Source organism: Onthophagus taurus, chromosome 7, assembly GCF_036711975.1.
Source record: "Onthophagus taurus isolate NC chromosome 7, IU_Otau_3.0, whole genome shotgun sequence".
NCBI lineage: Eukaryota > Metazoa > Arthropoda > Insecta > Coleoptera > Scarabaeidae > Onthophagus > Onthophagus taurus.
In genome coordinates this window covers 38,109,087-38,122,899 of record NC_091972.1, presented here as the reverse complement: position 1 = coordinate 38,122,899, position 13,813 = coordinate 38,109,087, and the positions used below count along the sequence as shown (strand labels likewise).

General features: G+C 31.4%; 1 protein-coding gene across 2 annotated transcripts in view; it reads right to left on the bottom strand.

Annotated features, from left to right (window-relative positions):
- Window positions 1-5,868: 5,868 nt before the first annotated feature.
- The window catches only part of LOC111416400 (uncharacterized), a 168,706-nt gene continuing 160,761 nt past the window's right edge, over window positions 5,869-13,813 (bottom strand). For both annotated transcript variants that reach the window (XM_023048405.2, XM_071197358.1), the window contains exons 5-6: window positions 7,442-7,744; window positions 5,869-6,517 (exon numbers count right to left, since the gene is read on the bottom strand). In XM_023048405.2, coding sequence (XP_022904173.1) covers window positions 6,431-6,517; window positions 7,442-7,744 — 390 coding nt within the window. In that variant the 3' untranslated portion in view covers window positions 5,869-6,430. The remainder of the gene's footprint in view (window positions 6,518-7,441; window positions 7,745-13,813) is intronic.

The window sequence follows — 13,813 nt, the reverse complement described above, 5'->3', positions numbered from 1 at the left end:
AATAAATATAATTTTAAAAATATATAGTAATGCCTAGCACGAATTCCGTTCATATACTTCCCTCGTAGTAGCTCGAACGTGGTGTGTACTTAATTATACATATAATAGCGTAATTATAAAAAAAAAGTAGCAAAAATCTAAAAGGTTCTTCTAAACAGCAAAGTTTAAAGAGATGTTATTAAGTTAGCGTTAAGGAAATCGAAAAGCTGGTATAATTTTTGCTGTTAATGAGAGTAACGTTGCGGCTGTTGCGGAAAGACAAGGTAGCTATTGTAGACTGTGAGGCATCGTGCAAAAAATTTACCGGGCCAAAGAAGAGATGATTTCATGAAATTGACGAGGCAGTTTTCTAGTTCTCTCAAGAAAAACGAAAGGAGGGACTAAAAAATTTTTAATACTAGCTAAGGTTGGACTGTGGGATTTATGCGCCGAATGGTGTTATCGTTGAGGCGCAGAACTACAATTTTCCAAAAGCTCCTAATGATTTTCAAGAAAATTTCAATTTGTCTCAAACTTAATTACACACTGGAAAGAAGAGGTGTGTGGGAAATTTCTTTATAAACGAGTGGTTCCGACAAATTGCGCATAACATTGATGCTAGCAGTAACAAGTGATAGGGAAAAATTGTCGACATTATTAATATTGAGAAAAAAACCATTCTGAAATCTGAAAGACTTCCTGAATGACGTCCTAGTTAGGGCACAACAAAAAGGATGGATAATGGAAAAGCTGATGATGGAATGATTAAGACAAGTATGGAGTCTTATACCAGGAGGATTATTAAATAAGGATATTAATTAATCATAGACTGATTGCCCTTGGTTTAGACTTCTTGTCATAATAATAATACCTGGTGGAATAACATCCATACTACAACCTGTGTATGTATATGTATATTAACAAACTCGAGAATTAACAAAACTGGGAGCAATTAAAGGAGCTTCTGAACTTGTTCAGTGAGTGTAGGCGACATGGAAAACGATCCCTGAAAACAATATTATAATATCATTTAAGAAGTTTTGTATAATCCGAATTGATCCGTATTGATCCGAAGATGACGTAATATGGGAAGAAAATGATACATAAAAATGTAAATATCGTTCTAAAACCCTTAATAATGTGTTATTGTTATAATGTGATTTTATTTTACTATTTTCCAAATTGCAACTATGCGACTGCGAATCTAATCCGCACCCGATTGTAATCCGCATTTGATTTTAGAGCACATAAAATTTGTAAAAAAGGTGCGGATTACATTCGAGAAAATACGGTATTAAAGAAATTGAAATAAAGAAAGTTATAATGTAATAATTTGCAACATGTGGAATATGAGCAAAATTGTTGGTTTTGTAATTAAAAGAATTCACAACTTCCTTAATAAATGACATGGAGCCATGAAATGTATGTGAGTTGTATTAAAAATAATGGAGATTTTGATAGAGAATGCCAATTTGGATGAAGGAGCAATAAAAAATAGTTGTTGGCAGTTAAATTTAGGAATGCCCAAAAATAGATGAAGTTGAGTTTGAGTTTAAATTAAAAATTCATAACTTCTTTAAAAATAGAATAGAAGTCTTGAAATATTCGATAATTATACTAAAAGCGATGCAGATTTTAATATGACATACGAAATTATTAAAGAAATTGAGATAAAAAAAGTTATAATGTAATAATTTGCAACATGTGGAATATGAGCAAAATTGTTGGTTTTTGTAATTAAAAGAATTCACAACTTCCTTAATGAATGACATGGAGTCATGACATTTTTGTTAGTTGTATTAAAAATAATGTAGCTTCTGATAGAAAATACCAATTTGGATGAAGCAGCAAGACAAAATAGTTGTTGGCAGCTAAATTTAGAAATATCCAAAAATGAATAAAGTTGCGATTGAGTTTTAATTAAAGACTCATAACTTATTTAAAAATAGAATAGAAGTCTTGAAATATTCGGTAACTATACGAAAAGGGATGCAGATTTTAATATGACATACGAAATTATTAAAGAAATTGAGATAAATAAGTTTTAATGTAATAATTTGTAACATGTGGAAAATGAGCAAAATTGTTGGTTTTTGTAACTAAAAGAATTCACAACTTCCTTAATAAATGACATGGAGTCATGAAATTTATGTGAGTTTTTTTAAAAATAATGGAGATTCTGATAGAGAATGCCAATTTGGAGGAAGGAGCAATAAAAAATAGTTGTTGGCAGTTAAATTTAGGAATACCCAAAAATAGATGAAGTTGAGTTTGAGATTTAATTAAAAATTCATAACTTCTTTAAAAATAGAATAGAAGTCTTGAAATATTCGATAATTATACTAAAAGCGATGCAGATTTTAATATGACATACGAAATTATTAAAGAAATCGAGATAAAGAAAGTTATAATGTAATAATTTGCAACATGTGGAATATGAGCAAAATTGTTGGTTTTTGTAATTAAAAGAATTCACAACTTCCTTAATGAATGACATGGAGTCATGACATTTTTGTTAGTTGTATTAAAAATAATGTAGCTTCTGATAGAGAACACCAATTTGGATGAAGCAGCAAGACAAAATAGTTGTTGGCAGCTAAATTTAGAAATATCCAAAAATGAATAAAGTTGCGATTGAGATTTAATTAAAAATTCATAACTTCTTTAAAAATAGAATAGAAGTCTTGAAATATTCGATAATTATACTAAAAGCGATGCAGATTTTAATATGACATACGAAATTATTAAAGAAATCGAGATAAAGAAAGTTATAATGTAATAATTTGCAACATGTGGAATATGAGCAAAATTGTTGGTTTTTGTAATTAAAAGAATTCACAACTTCCTTAATGAATGACATGGAGTCATGACATTTTTGTTAGTTGTATTAAAAATAATGTAGCTTCTGATAGAGAATGCCAATTTGGATGAATAAGCAGGACAAAATAGTTGTTGGCAGTTAAATTTGGAAATACTCAAAAATGAATAAAGTTGCGATTGAGTTTTAATTAAAAACTCATAACTTCTTTAAAAATAGAATAGAAGTCTTGAAATATTCAGTAATTACATTAAAAGGGATGCAGATTTCAATATGAAATACGAAATTTAAAAAAAAAATGAGATAAAAAAGTTATAATGTAATACTTTGCAACATGTGGAAAATGAGCAAAATTGTTGGTTTTTGTAATTAAAAGAATTCACAACTTCCTTAATGAATGAGATGAAGTCATGAAATTTTTGCGAGTTGTATTAAAAATAATGTAGCTTCTGATAGAAAATACCAATTTGGATGAAGCAGCAAGACAAAATAGTTGTTGGCAGTTGAATTTAGAAATATCCAAAAATGAATAACGTTGCGATTGAGTTTTAATTAAAGACTCATAACTTCTTTAAAAATAGAATAGTAGTCTTGAAATATTCGGTAATTATACTAAAAGGGATGCAGAGTTTAATATGACATACGAAATTAAAAAAAAAATTGAGATAAAAAAGTTATAATGTAATAATTTGTAACATGTGGAAAATGAGCAAAATTGTTGGTTTTTGGTATTAAAGAATTCACAACTTTTTTTTTTGGTATCCTCAAAAATGGCGATTCCTATTTTATAAAAATAAAACCGTTCCTCAACTTTCCCCATTCAACCATAGGTGGAAATTTTACAAAACTTTAATTACTTTAATAATAATTTTCCAATAATTCTCCAAATTTTATTCAAGATTTTAGTAACAATTATAAATTTTTATTTTATATAAATATTAAATATAACTTTTATTAAAATTTGTTCTAAAACGTGCAGTCTAAGAAATGACGTTAAGACCAAATTTTTGTTAGTAAGGGTATATAAGAAAACCCGGATATGCTTTCATTCTGAATTTTTCGTCAACGTGATAGTATCGATTGTGACAGAATAATTTGTTGGTTTCGACATCATTAAAAAATTTTATAATAAATTTTGAGTCGTGAAGACAAAACGCAAGATAGCGGATTAATTCACAATAATTAATTTTCTTCTGATAATAGTAATTATCATTTACGGAGTTTTCCGGAATTTTTTTTATCACGAAATAAAAATTTATTCGACGTAAAACCTCGTGGAAATTGAGGTAAGATTTTTGTCATTCTTGTTAAATAAAATCATTCATTATTCTTTTTGCTGAAACTTAATATTAACGCATAGAATTTTCATTTTTCAATATAGGCTTTTTTTTTTGTTCCACCATTTTCTCTGAGAGCAAATTATCATCCTCAAATTTAATCCACCGCCATCCAGAGGAATTAAAAGGCTGAGGATTCTGAGATCTTTCGATTTGAAGACGATACCATTAACGTCAGATCGATTTAACGTATTTTTATATATATATATATAAAATATATAATATTATAATATATCCCTCAGAAGTGGCTCACCCCTATATTTTTTTTTATTATTAGTGATATAAGAAAACTATTTGGAATGCATAATTAGGCCGTTATTAGGCCGGCATTACAAAATAAATTTTCTATTGCCTCACGCGTTTATTCGCGTTTTTCTTTTAAAACTAATTTAATACAACTGTTAACTTATACCATTATTAAAAAAGAACCACTGACTAAAGCATAACGTTAGCATAACTAAGCGTTACGTTTAGTAGTTTAGAAGGGTAGGTTGAAAGTACAAACAGGGTCAAAACATGCCCTATTATGAGTTAAACATATTCCCCAAATTTCATTTTCCTAGCGTTTATGGTTTTTGAGAAAAAAAAATGTACCCAAAATTTTCCGCCATTTTTAGAGGGGTGTAGCTCCTTAGGGGAGTCGAAGTCGCCCATAGTTCATATATCAAAGTACCCTTAAAATTCACTAAAGAATCACCCCTTGAAGTTTGTTGCAGTCATTCAGATACACCCTGTATATTTTTTTTATTGTAAAAAAGTTCTGTTTGATTGAAAGACAACATATCTATTATTTTTTTTTAATCTTACTCGTAGAACCCAAGCTTGTGTTAGAGAAGGTTATTAGTAATTTTATTATATTTTTTTCCGTAGAATACAAACAGACTTCGTCAAAATAACAATATTATATAAATAGAATTTATAAAGAAAAACATTGTTTAACATTTTATACATTGTCACTTCTTAAATTTTTTTTATAAATCATTACCTTACAGTGTCTCAAAACATTTTCTTCGTTTTCCTTATACCGCCCTGAGAGTGTAGCAAAGTAGTAAAAGTAGTAAATTTAAAAATACCAAAAAATGAGTAAAGTTGTGATTGAGTTTTAATTAAGAATTGATAACTTCTTTAAAAATAGAATAGAAGTCTTGAAATATTCGGTAATTGTACTAAACGGAATGCAGATTTCAATATAAATTACGAAATTACTAAAAAAGTTGAGATAAAAAAGTTATAATGTAATAATTAGCAACATGTGGAAAATGAGCAAAACTGTTGGTTTTTGTAGTTAAAAGAATTCACAACGTTTTTAATGAATGAGATGGACTTTAAAAATAGAATAGAATTCTTGAAATATTCGATAATTATACTACAAGGGATGCAGATTTCAATATAAAATACTAAATTAAAAAACAAATCAATAAAAAAAAGTTATAATGTATTAATTTGCAACATGTGGAAAATGAGCATAATTGTTGGTTTTTGTTATTAAAGAATTCACAACTTCCTTAATAACTTAGTTGGAACTATTAAATTTTTATGAGCTGCATTAAAAAAATGTAAATTCGGATAGAAAATGCCAATTTTGGTGTAGTCATGAAATCATGAACGAAATGATGTAAAGTAATTACACTAAAAGGAATTTATGTTGATTTCAGTAATAAGTACGAAATTGTTAATAAAATTAATATAAAACAGTTTTAATGCGATTTTAAAGAGTGTTTAAATAAAACGCTGTTTAAATGCAATATTTTATTACATATACAATATAAGTTTTACAAGTAAATATTTACACAGTTAACATAAGTATATTCAAAAATCATTAATTTAATTCTATTCGATTTTAATCAACATTCGAATTATACAAACACACAATTTTAATTTAATAAATTTTTAATTAATTACAAACATTCCTCCTCTCGTACACAATAAACCTTGGTAACTTTAACAATATAAATAATTTATTTCCTCTCTCGGTTTTATTTGTGTTACTCTCATTCGATTTGTCATTCAGCTTTAGCGGCAAATTTAATTTATTTAGCATTATGTTTACCTGTATCCCAAAAAAAAAAAAATTAAATAACAATTTTATTTCATTTAGCGATTTCCTATTTTGTATTGAACAAAGCAAATTTTTAACGGTTTTTATTCCCTTTTATTTCTCTTTTTTTTGTTATACAGGTTTCGAAAAATCGGCCTATAATGGTTCTTTTCAATATATTTTTTTGTTTTATTTTAAAAAATCCTCTTTTTTCGTATGGTATATAAAATAACAGCCTTCTTCGTGCGCGGGTTTTTGTTATTGGATGGAACATGTTGAGTTATGATCCACCATGTATTCACCACTCGAAAATTCTAAATCTTCTTCGAAATCAAAGTAATGGCACTGAAATAAAAAAATAAAATAATACAGTGTTTTTCTTTTTTTGAATTATATCTAAAATAAGTTTTGTGTAAACTCTTGAGACCACGGAGAAAGCTGAAAGCTTCGAGAGAGGAAACTTACTTCCTCGAAGATAGACATAAGCCAACTCAAGGCCTGTCACGCGTTCTGGATAAAATTTAATGCAACGATGCCTCTCGGGGAGTTGCTGTCCGGGGATCGGGATATTGGAAAAGTTAACAGGATTCCTGGTTATTAAACGGGAAGGCATTCCGGGGCGTCGACGACGTCGTCGTGGGACTCCCGAGATCTTTCGCAGGATGCGCTCAGGATATATCAGACCAACTCGTGTTGTAAGACCTTCCAGTTACACGTCAACGCCGAATCTTTTCTCCTTTAAACTTATTTTTCTCTTTAACCAGTACGTTGTTGCGAAGTTTTCACCTTAAATTAAGATATGTAACTGGAAAGACTTTTCATTGATTTCATGTTGATGTTTTTGATAACAATTTGTGTAGGTTGCATGTTTTAATGAACGAAACTTTTAATGAGTAGCTTCATCATGGTGAACGTTTCGCTCATTAACCCGAAATAATTTACTCGGTGAGGCTGAGAAAAACGTTCCGACTCAATTTCGACAAAAGCGATAAAGCTTCAGGACAGCTTTAGGACTATAATATAGAGGAATAAATTAAGCGGATATCTAGTCAACGACGACGAAAGCCATTCTGGCGTCTGTTGGCCTCCTCGTCGTCGCGACGGCGACGCTTCACGTAATTAAAATGTAGACATAAACGACATTCCAGAGGACGCCGATTCTGACGACGGTACAGCGTAAACATCGCCTTCAGACTAAAGGTCCTTCTCTTCCTGATTAATGCAAATTAAGAACTTGATTTGATGCGAAAAAAAAATTTGATTACTAACCTGACATTCTATACATTTGCAATTATCGGTTTGAGAACAAGTAAGTCCCAAAATCGAAGCAGCTTCTTCGTATAGATCTATACTGTTTCGTCGACTTCTTTGCCCATTTTCCGGGTGTATAGAGCTGCAGATGTCGCTGCTACATCTGCTACCACTTCCGGATGGATTACCGCTACTTTCGGGGCAAGTTGTGACGGTGGATGTCGACGTCAGGTTCTGGTTAGAAACGCATTTGCTCAACTCCAAGTTCGATCTGCCGTCATCTGGCGTCGCAGTCTTTTTCGTTTTGTTGTGTATGAAGAACTGCAAAACAAGTGTAACATATGAAATATAAGTCAACTTTATACGGATTTAAAAAACTTATTTCACTAAAATATATCGGTCAAATAATGGTTTTATGGAAACTCACTGGCGAATCGTCCAAATATGTAAATGTGCGGCAGAAACCGAGATGGACAATTTAACCCAGGGAAATGGTCCCATACATGGGAAATTGGGACTCCCAGGGACGAGGAGACCAGGAAAATGGATGTCGGCGCGAAAGGAAAAAGGGACGGCGTTTATCGTTATCTAGCCATTTTTCACTTCGTTCGGCCTCGACCGCCTCCCGGTTTTACGTATGTGTGTGGGTATAGTCGATAAAACGAAATAAGCTCTTCTGACCGAAAATTGAGTCGGGAAAATCCGATTGAAGAATGGGAGATAAAACTTTATGGTAGTTTGAAGATAGATTTCACTTAAAAAAATCATAAAAAAACACTTCTTCATTAAATTTGCTTTTTATTTCAATTTCGAAATGTTAATTACATCCCAAGGAAAAGAAAATCGAAATAATCGAGAGATGTAACAAACAATCTTATAAAAACATAAAATACAATGAGTATATATGATAGAATAGCAACATGTCCAAAAATACGGCTATCGACTTTGGTCTTTCTATTTGGAAATATTAGGAAATCTCTGGTAGATTGTTAAATGGTTACTGTAGGAATGACGGTGATTCAGGAGTGATAACAAATGTTTCAAGAGGTTTAATGGAAAATTTGTGGAAACTAGGGGTGGATAAAGCTTGTAAGTGGGAATGGATAGGGGTAATTTTAGTAATGATATAAAGGAGTTCGTTACTATGATTAAATAATGGCTTATGAAGATGCAACTTTCTGTAACTTATAGGTAGTACTTAAATCCTATGGGCGCGTCTTGAAGTACAATCGATGCGTATACAATAATTGGTCTGCATATCACGTTATAAATGTGTGTAGTGAATTCAGTTGATAATCCGCAACGTCTGAATATTAGGGATTGAAAGTGCTTTGCGCGGTTCTTGACTTTCATCTTTACTTTGATGGCGCGATCAGAAAATTTAAGGGTAAACATATTTGCAGGTTGATGTGGGAGAAATGGTGAATGATTAGATTGTTATTTCTGGAGAAGGAGTAATAAATTGAGATGAAAGGAACAAAAAACTGAGCTTTCGATGGCTTGACTTGTATACGCTATTTATAAAACCAGATTTCCGCGGGATCAATAAGCGACTGGTATTTTCGAACTGAAGTATAAATGTCCGGACCATGCGAGACCAAAGTTGTATCATATATCAAGCATATCAATATGTCCCCAGGTTGAATACATTGAAGTATAGATGTCCAGACCATGCAAGACCAGGGTTGTATCATATATCAAGCATATCAATATTTGTCCAGGTTGAATACATCTGGGTTATCGTTGTATATATCCTGACGAAAGATATTGTATATAGAAGGTGACATTGAAGATCCTTGTGGTAGGTCCCTATTTTAGGGCGTATTGTAGTTTCAGCATTTTTAGCTTATATAGAAAGCCTTTGTGCCACATCGGATTGAAGAATAAATGAAGGAATGTAGATCTTTCCGGTAGAAAACCGAATTGATGTTATCAGATTAGTCAGCAGCCTGTTCTTAAGGTATGATTCAAGGAATTTTCTTATTACTAGCAACAGTGAAATGGGGCGGTAGTTTGCTGGCTCGCATAATGAAGTGTTTCAATTTTGTTGGAGCTGTTGGCTTGTCAGAGAAAAATTTAATTTTTTTATGGTGTAAGACTGGATATCTAGATCCAGACTTCTTCTTTTTCTTGAGATATTATCATGTCTGAGGACTGTATTCGTTCCTTGGTTTAAAAGGGCGAAACAGTTATCTTCTTATATAAAAGCGTCCTAAATTGAAGAAAAAGCAGATTCATACCAGTCGTTTATAGTTCTTTTGTTGTTGGCGCAGAATAAAGCATCTTCAGTGAACTGATATTATATTTTCAAGATAGTCAACATGCAAATTAACAATTTTTTTCACCAGGATTATAATGCCTACAACTATCACTCTATCACTGGAATCAATAAGTTCTTGTGTTTTTTGCGATTTTTAGTATTTGGAGAATTTGCGAACTTTTTGATAGAAATCTTTCCCTTTATTTTGGTTGATGTTGTCGCAGGTTTTCTTGCACTTTTCCCTTCTGTATTACAGTACTAACTTTAAAATTTTTTATTAACCTCGTTAAACCTTCTCTTCAGCACAGGGATCTCTAACACTATAAAGTTGCGCTATAATCTTCTTTTTTCTTTGATAAGGCTATTAATAATAGACGGCGGCAATGCTTTAATGTTCATATAATGCTTTTAATTTAATTCAAATAAAGCAATTATATTATGTGTGTTGAGATGAATTATTATTTACTTTACTACATATAAGATAACACGTAGTTTTGAGCTAAAGTAGTTAAAGCTATTTTCTGCATTATACTTTTCAATTTCCTTCTTGTTCTTTTATGTCCTTTTTTTTGTTCTTTCTGTTTATTAAGATTGGCCACCACGTTGATTATTATTTTTATATTGAAGGTTATTTTGAAAATCTGTGAAGTTAGCTGTATATTTTAAATTTAAATTATTATTATAATTGTGGAATGGTAAGGCAATTTATGTAAATATTTTAGAATTGAAAAGGAATTATATCAGATGTAAGAAATTGAAAGGAAAGGGATGTTGGTTGCCAAGGAACCCAGATTGTTGCGATTTTCAAGCTGCAACCGTGATTTCAATCCTCGTTCTTCTGGTGGTTTTCGAGGAGGGTTGTAGGGGGTTCGTAAATATGTGTATAGTGGCTTTGTGGTTGTTGTAATCCGATCATTAAGACATATCTTATCTGGATTGTTAAATTTGAACTTATTGATTTCATAGTTTTCAAGAGTTTCCATTAGGTTGCCTTTGTTCCTGTAGTGTATGATGAAAGAATTTTTATTTTCGTTGAATTGATGGTCGTTATTGAAAATTAGGTGTCTTCCGAAGTTCAATTTATTTTGGTTTTTATGTTCTCCTATTCTTGTTTTTAGAGACATACCTGTTTCACCTATGTATGTTGCTTGGCATGTATCACATACTAATCTGTAGACTCCATTGTTGACGAGTTTGTTAATTTTGTCCTTATTGTTCATTATTATTTCATTAATTGTGTTGTTGCTTTTAGAGGTGAACTCTGGTTTATAATCATTATTTCTACATATTTGTTTCGTTATTGTTGATTCCTTCTCTGTCTCGTTTTCTTTTAGTTTTATATCTAGAGTTCTGTTTATGTATGCTCTACAAGCTGCTAATTTGTGTGTGTAATCATGATGTAAATCTTGCAGTATTACTGTGTCTGTTTGCGTCTGTTCTCTATAATTTCAAATTGAAGTTCATCGATGATCTCTTTTATTGTCATGTCTAAAAAGTTTATTTTATTATTATGTTCTACCTCCAACGTGAATTTAATGTATTTGTGTAGTGTGTTAATATATGAGTGTAGATTCTTGATTATGTTGTGGTCTCTTGTATTTAAGATAACAATAACATCGTCTACATACCTTTGCCATAAAATTATGTTGTTTCTATAAGGATTTTTGTTGTTAATGATCATTTCGTTCTCAATATTGTCAAGAAAAATATCTGCTATCAGTCCATCTTCGGTCTCCTTTATTACATTTTTGACTTGTTTGTGAAAGGTGTTGCAGGGTTCTTTGAAGTAGTTTGAAGTACTTTATCACTTTCGACACCACATACAAGAAACTTGCCTTAATGCAACGGGAACTTCGGGTATTCTACCATTTCCTTGAGCTTGATGAGATAATAGTAAGGGCGAAGAATGAAGCGATCATTTATGGATGCGAGGACAGGAGGAAGAAAAACATGAAGTTTGAAAGTCTTAAGAAGAGAGAAAGAAAAGAAGATGTTGTAACAAATTTTAAACAAAATAATTTAAAAAACGTTAATGTGAAGAAACTTCCTTTTTAGAAAGAGGTCACAAATTTGCTCTTCCCCCTAAAATTAATGTTTCCGAGGTCTCTATCGACTTTGACATAATTATTAAAAACCACCCTAATTATAACGAAATAAAACCCGAATTAATGCATTTCTTAAATAAAAACAATAATGTTATAAATTCAAATAAATATAAAAATGATCATTTTGATAAATGGAAATTAATTAAATCTATTAAAGAAAAACTTAAAGATAATAATGCTATTTTTGTCAAAGCCGATAAGGGTGCAGGTTTTGTGATCCTTGACAGAGATGTTTATATTCAAAAAACTTATGAATTTTTAAATAACAATAATTATACCAAATTGAAAACCAATCCTGTAGATAAAATAATTAGAAAAAGTAAAGAAGTAATGAACCACTATAAAGATACTCTAATCGAATATACTCCACACCTTAATAATTCTAAAAATAAGTATTTTTCCACCTCATTGTTTTTACACGTGAATTCTAATATTCCTAAACTTTATTCACTCCCTAAATTGCATAAAACTGACATGCCCATCAGGCCTATAACTGCTTTTGGTAACTCCCCCACTCAGAAACTCGCTAATTTCATGTTAAAAATTTTTTAAAATATTAATTTCATTCCTAATTTTACTGTACGTAACTCCATTCAATTTATTGATTCTATCAAAGATGTTAATAATCTCATGATATAATTTGATGTGACTAATCTTTATTCTAATGTCCCTATTGATTTCACTTTGGATATAACTTCTAAACTTTTTAAATCCTTTTTCAAGAATAAAAATACTACCATCGAACATCTTAAGATAATTCTAAGGCATATAGTTATGATTTCTTTTTTGTTGCCGATGGGCTTCCTATGGGAATGCCATTATCGGGACTTCTGGCTGACATTTTTCTGAACCACATTGAAAATAATTTCATTTTAAACAGTGTTAACTCTTATTTTGGGAGAGTTACCAAATGGCTACGTTATGTTGACGATATTTTTTGTTTGTGGACGGGAAGTGATGAGGAATTGGTATGTTTTCACGAATATCTTAATGATTTGCACAAAAACTTGAATTTTACTCTTGAAATAGAGAAAGATAAACAGCTAAACTTTTTAGATTTAAATCTAAATAGGAATAACAACAACCTTATTGATTTAAATGTTTATAGAAAGCCTTCAGCCATACCTACTACTATACCTTTTGATTCTGAACACCCTTTAAACCACAAACTCGCTAATTTTCGTTTTCTCTTTAATAGAGCACTTAGTTATCCCCTTTCTCAAATTAATGAAATTAACTACATATACACTTTGGCATAAAATAATAATTTCCCTAAACATATTATTGATAAACTCTTTTACAGAATTCAACAACAGACCCCCTTCATACTAACAATAAAATTAATAAAATTTATAAACCCATAACCTACAACCACGTCACTTCCCGTGCCCGTGTTTTAAAAATTTTTGATAGTATCTTTGGTAATGTTTTTCTCAATTGTGAACTTCATTTTTGACTGTAAGTTTTTTATTTTTATTTTAACATAATTAATTTTTCCTAATTATAATACACTGTTGGACATAATTCACGAGTACACCCTATATAATCTGAACGTGTGAAGATAAATCCATGATATTTGCGGAGCACAAAGGTTTACTGTAGACGAGTTTATTCATCGAGTTTCGAGTTGTTCCGTCGCGGCATTGTTGACTGATTGTGAGCCGCTCTTCCAAGTGGAACATTACGTCGCTATGGAGACCGAAGTGGATGGAAAATACCGGTCGTTTTTAGTGTGGTGTGAGGGACCACATTGTTATCGTACTCTGTGCGCAATGGTTGGGCGATCGCGTTATTTAAGCGAGGAATGTTTGAGGGTATGCACATTGAGGGTGTATCGTTCCGTGAAATTGCGCGTCGTCTCGACCGGTCGTTATCGGCAGTGCAACGGGCATGGCGAGAATGGTCTGAGGTAGAACACACCCCAGCACACGAGGATCGCACTCTTGTGCTCAGCGCTTTAGCGTCGTGTGCGTCCTCCTCAAGGCAACTTGGAGCTGTTTGGCCACCGGCAGGGGAAGGTGCACT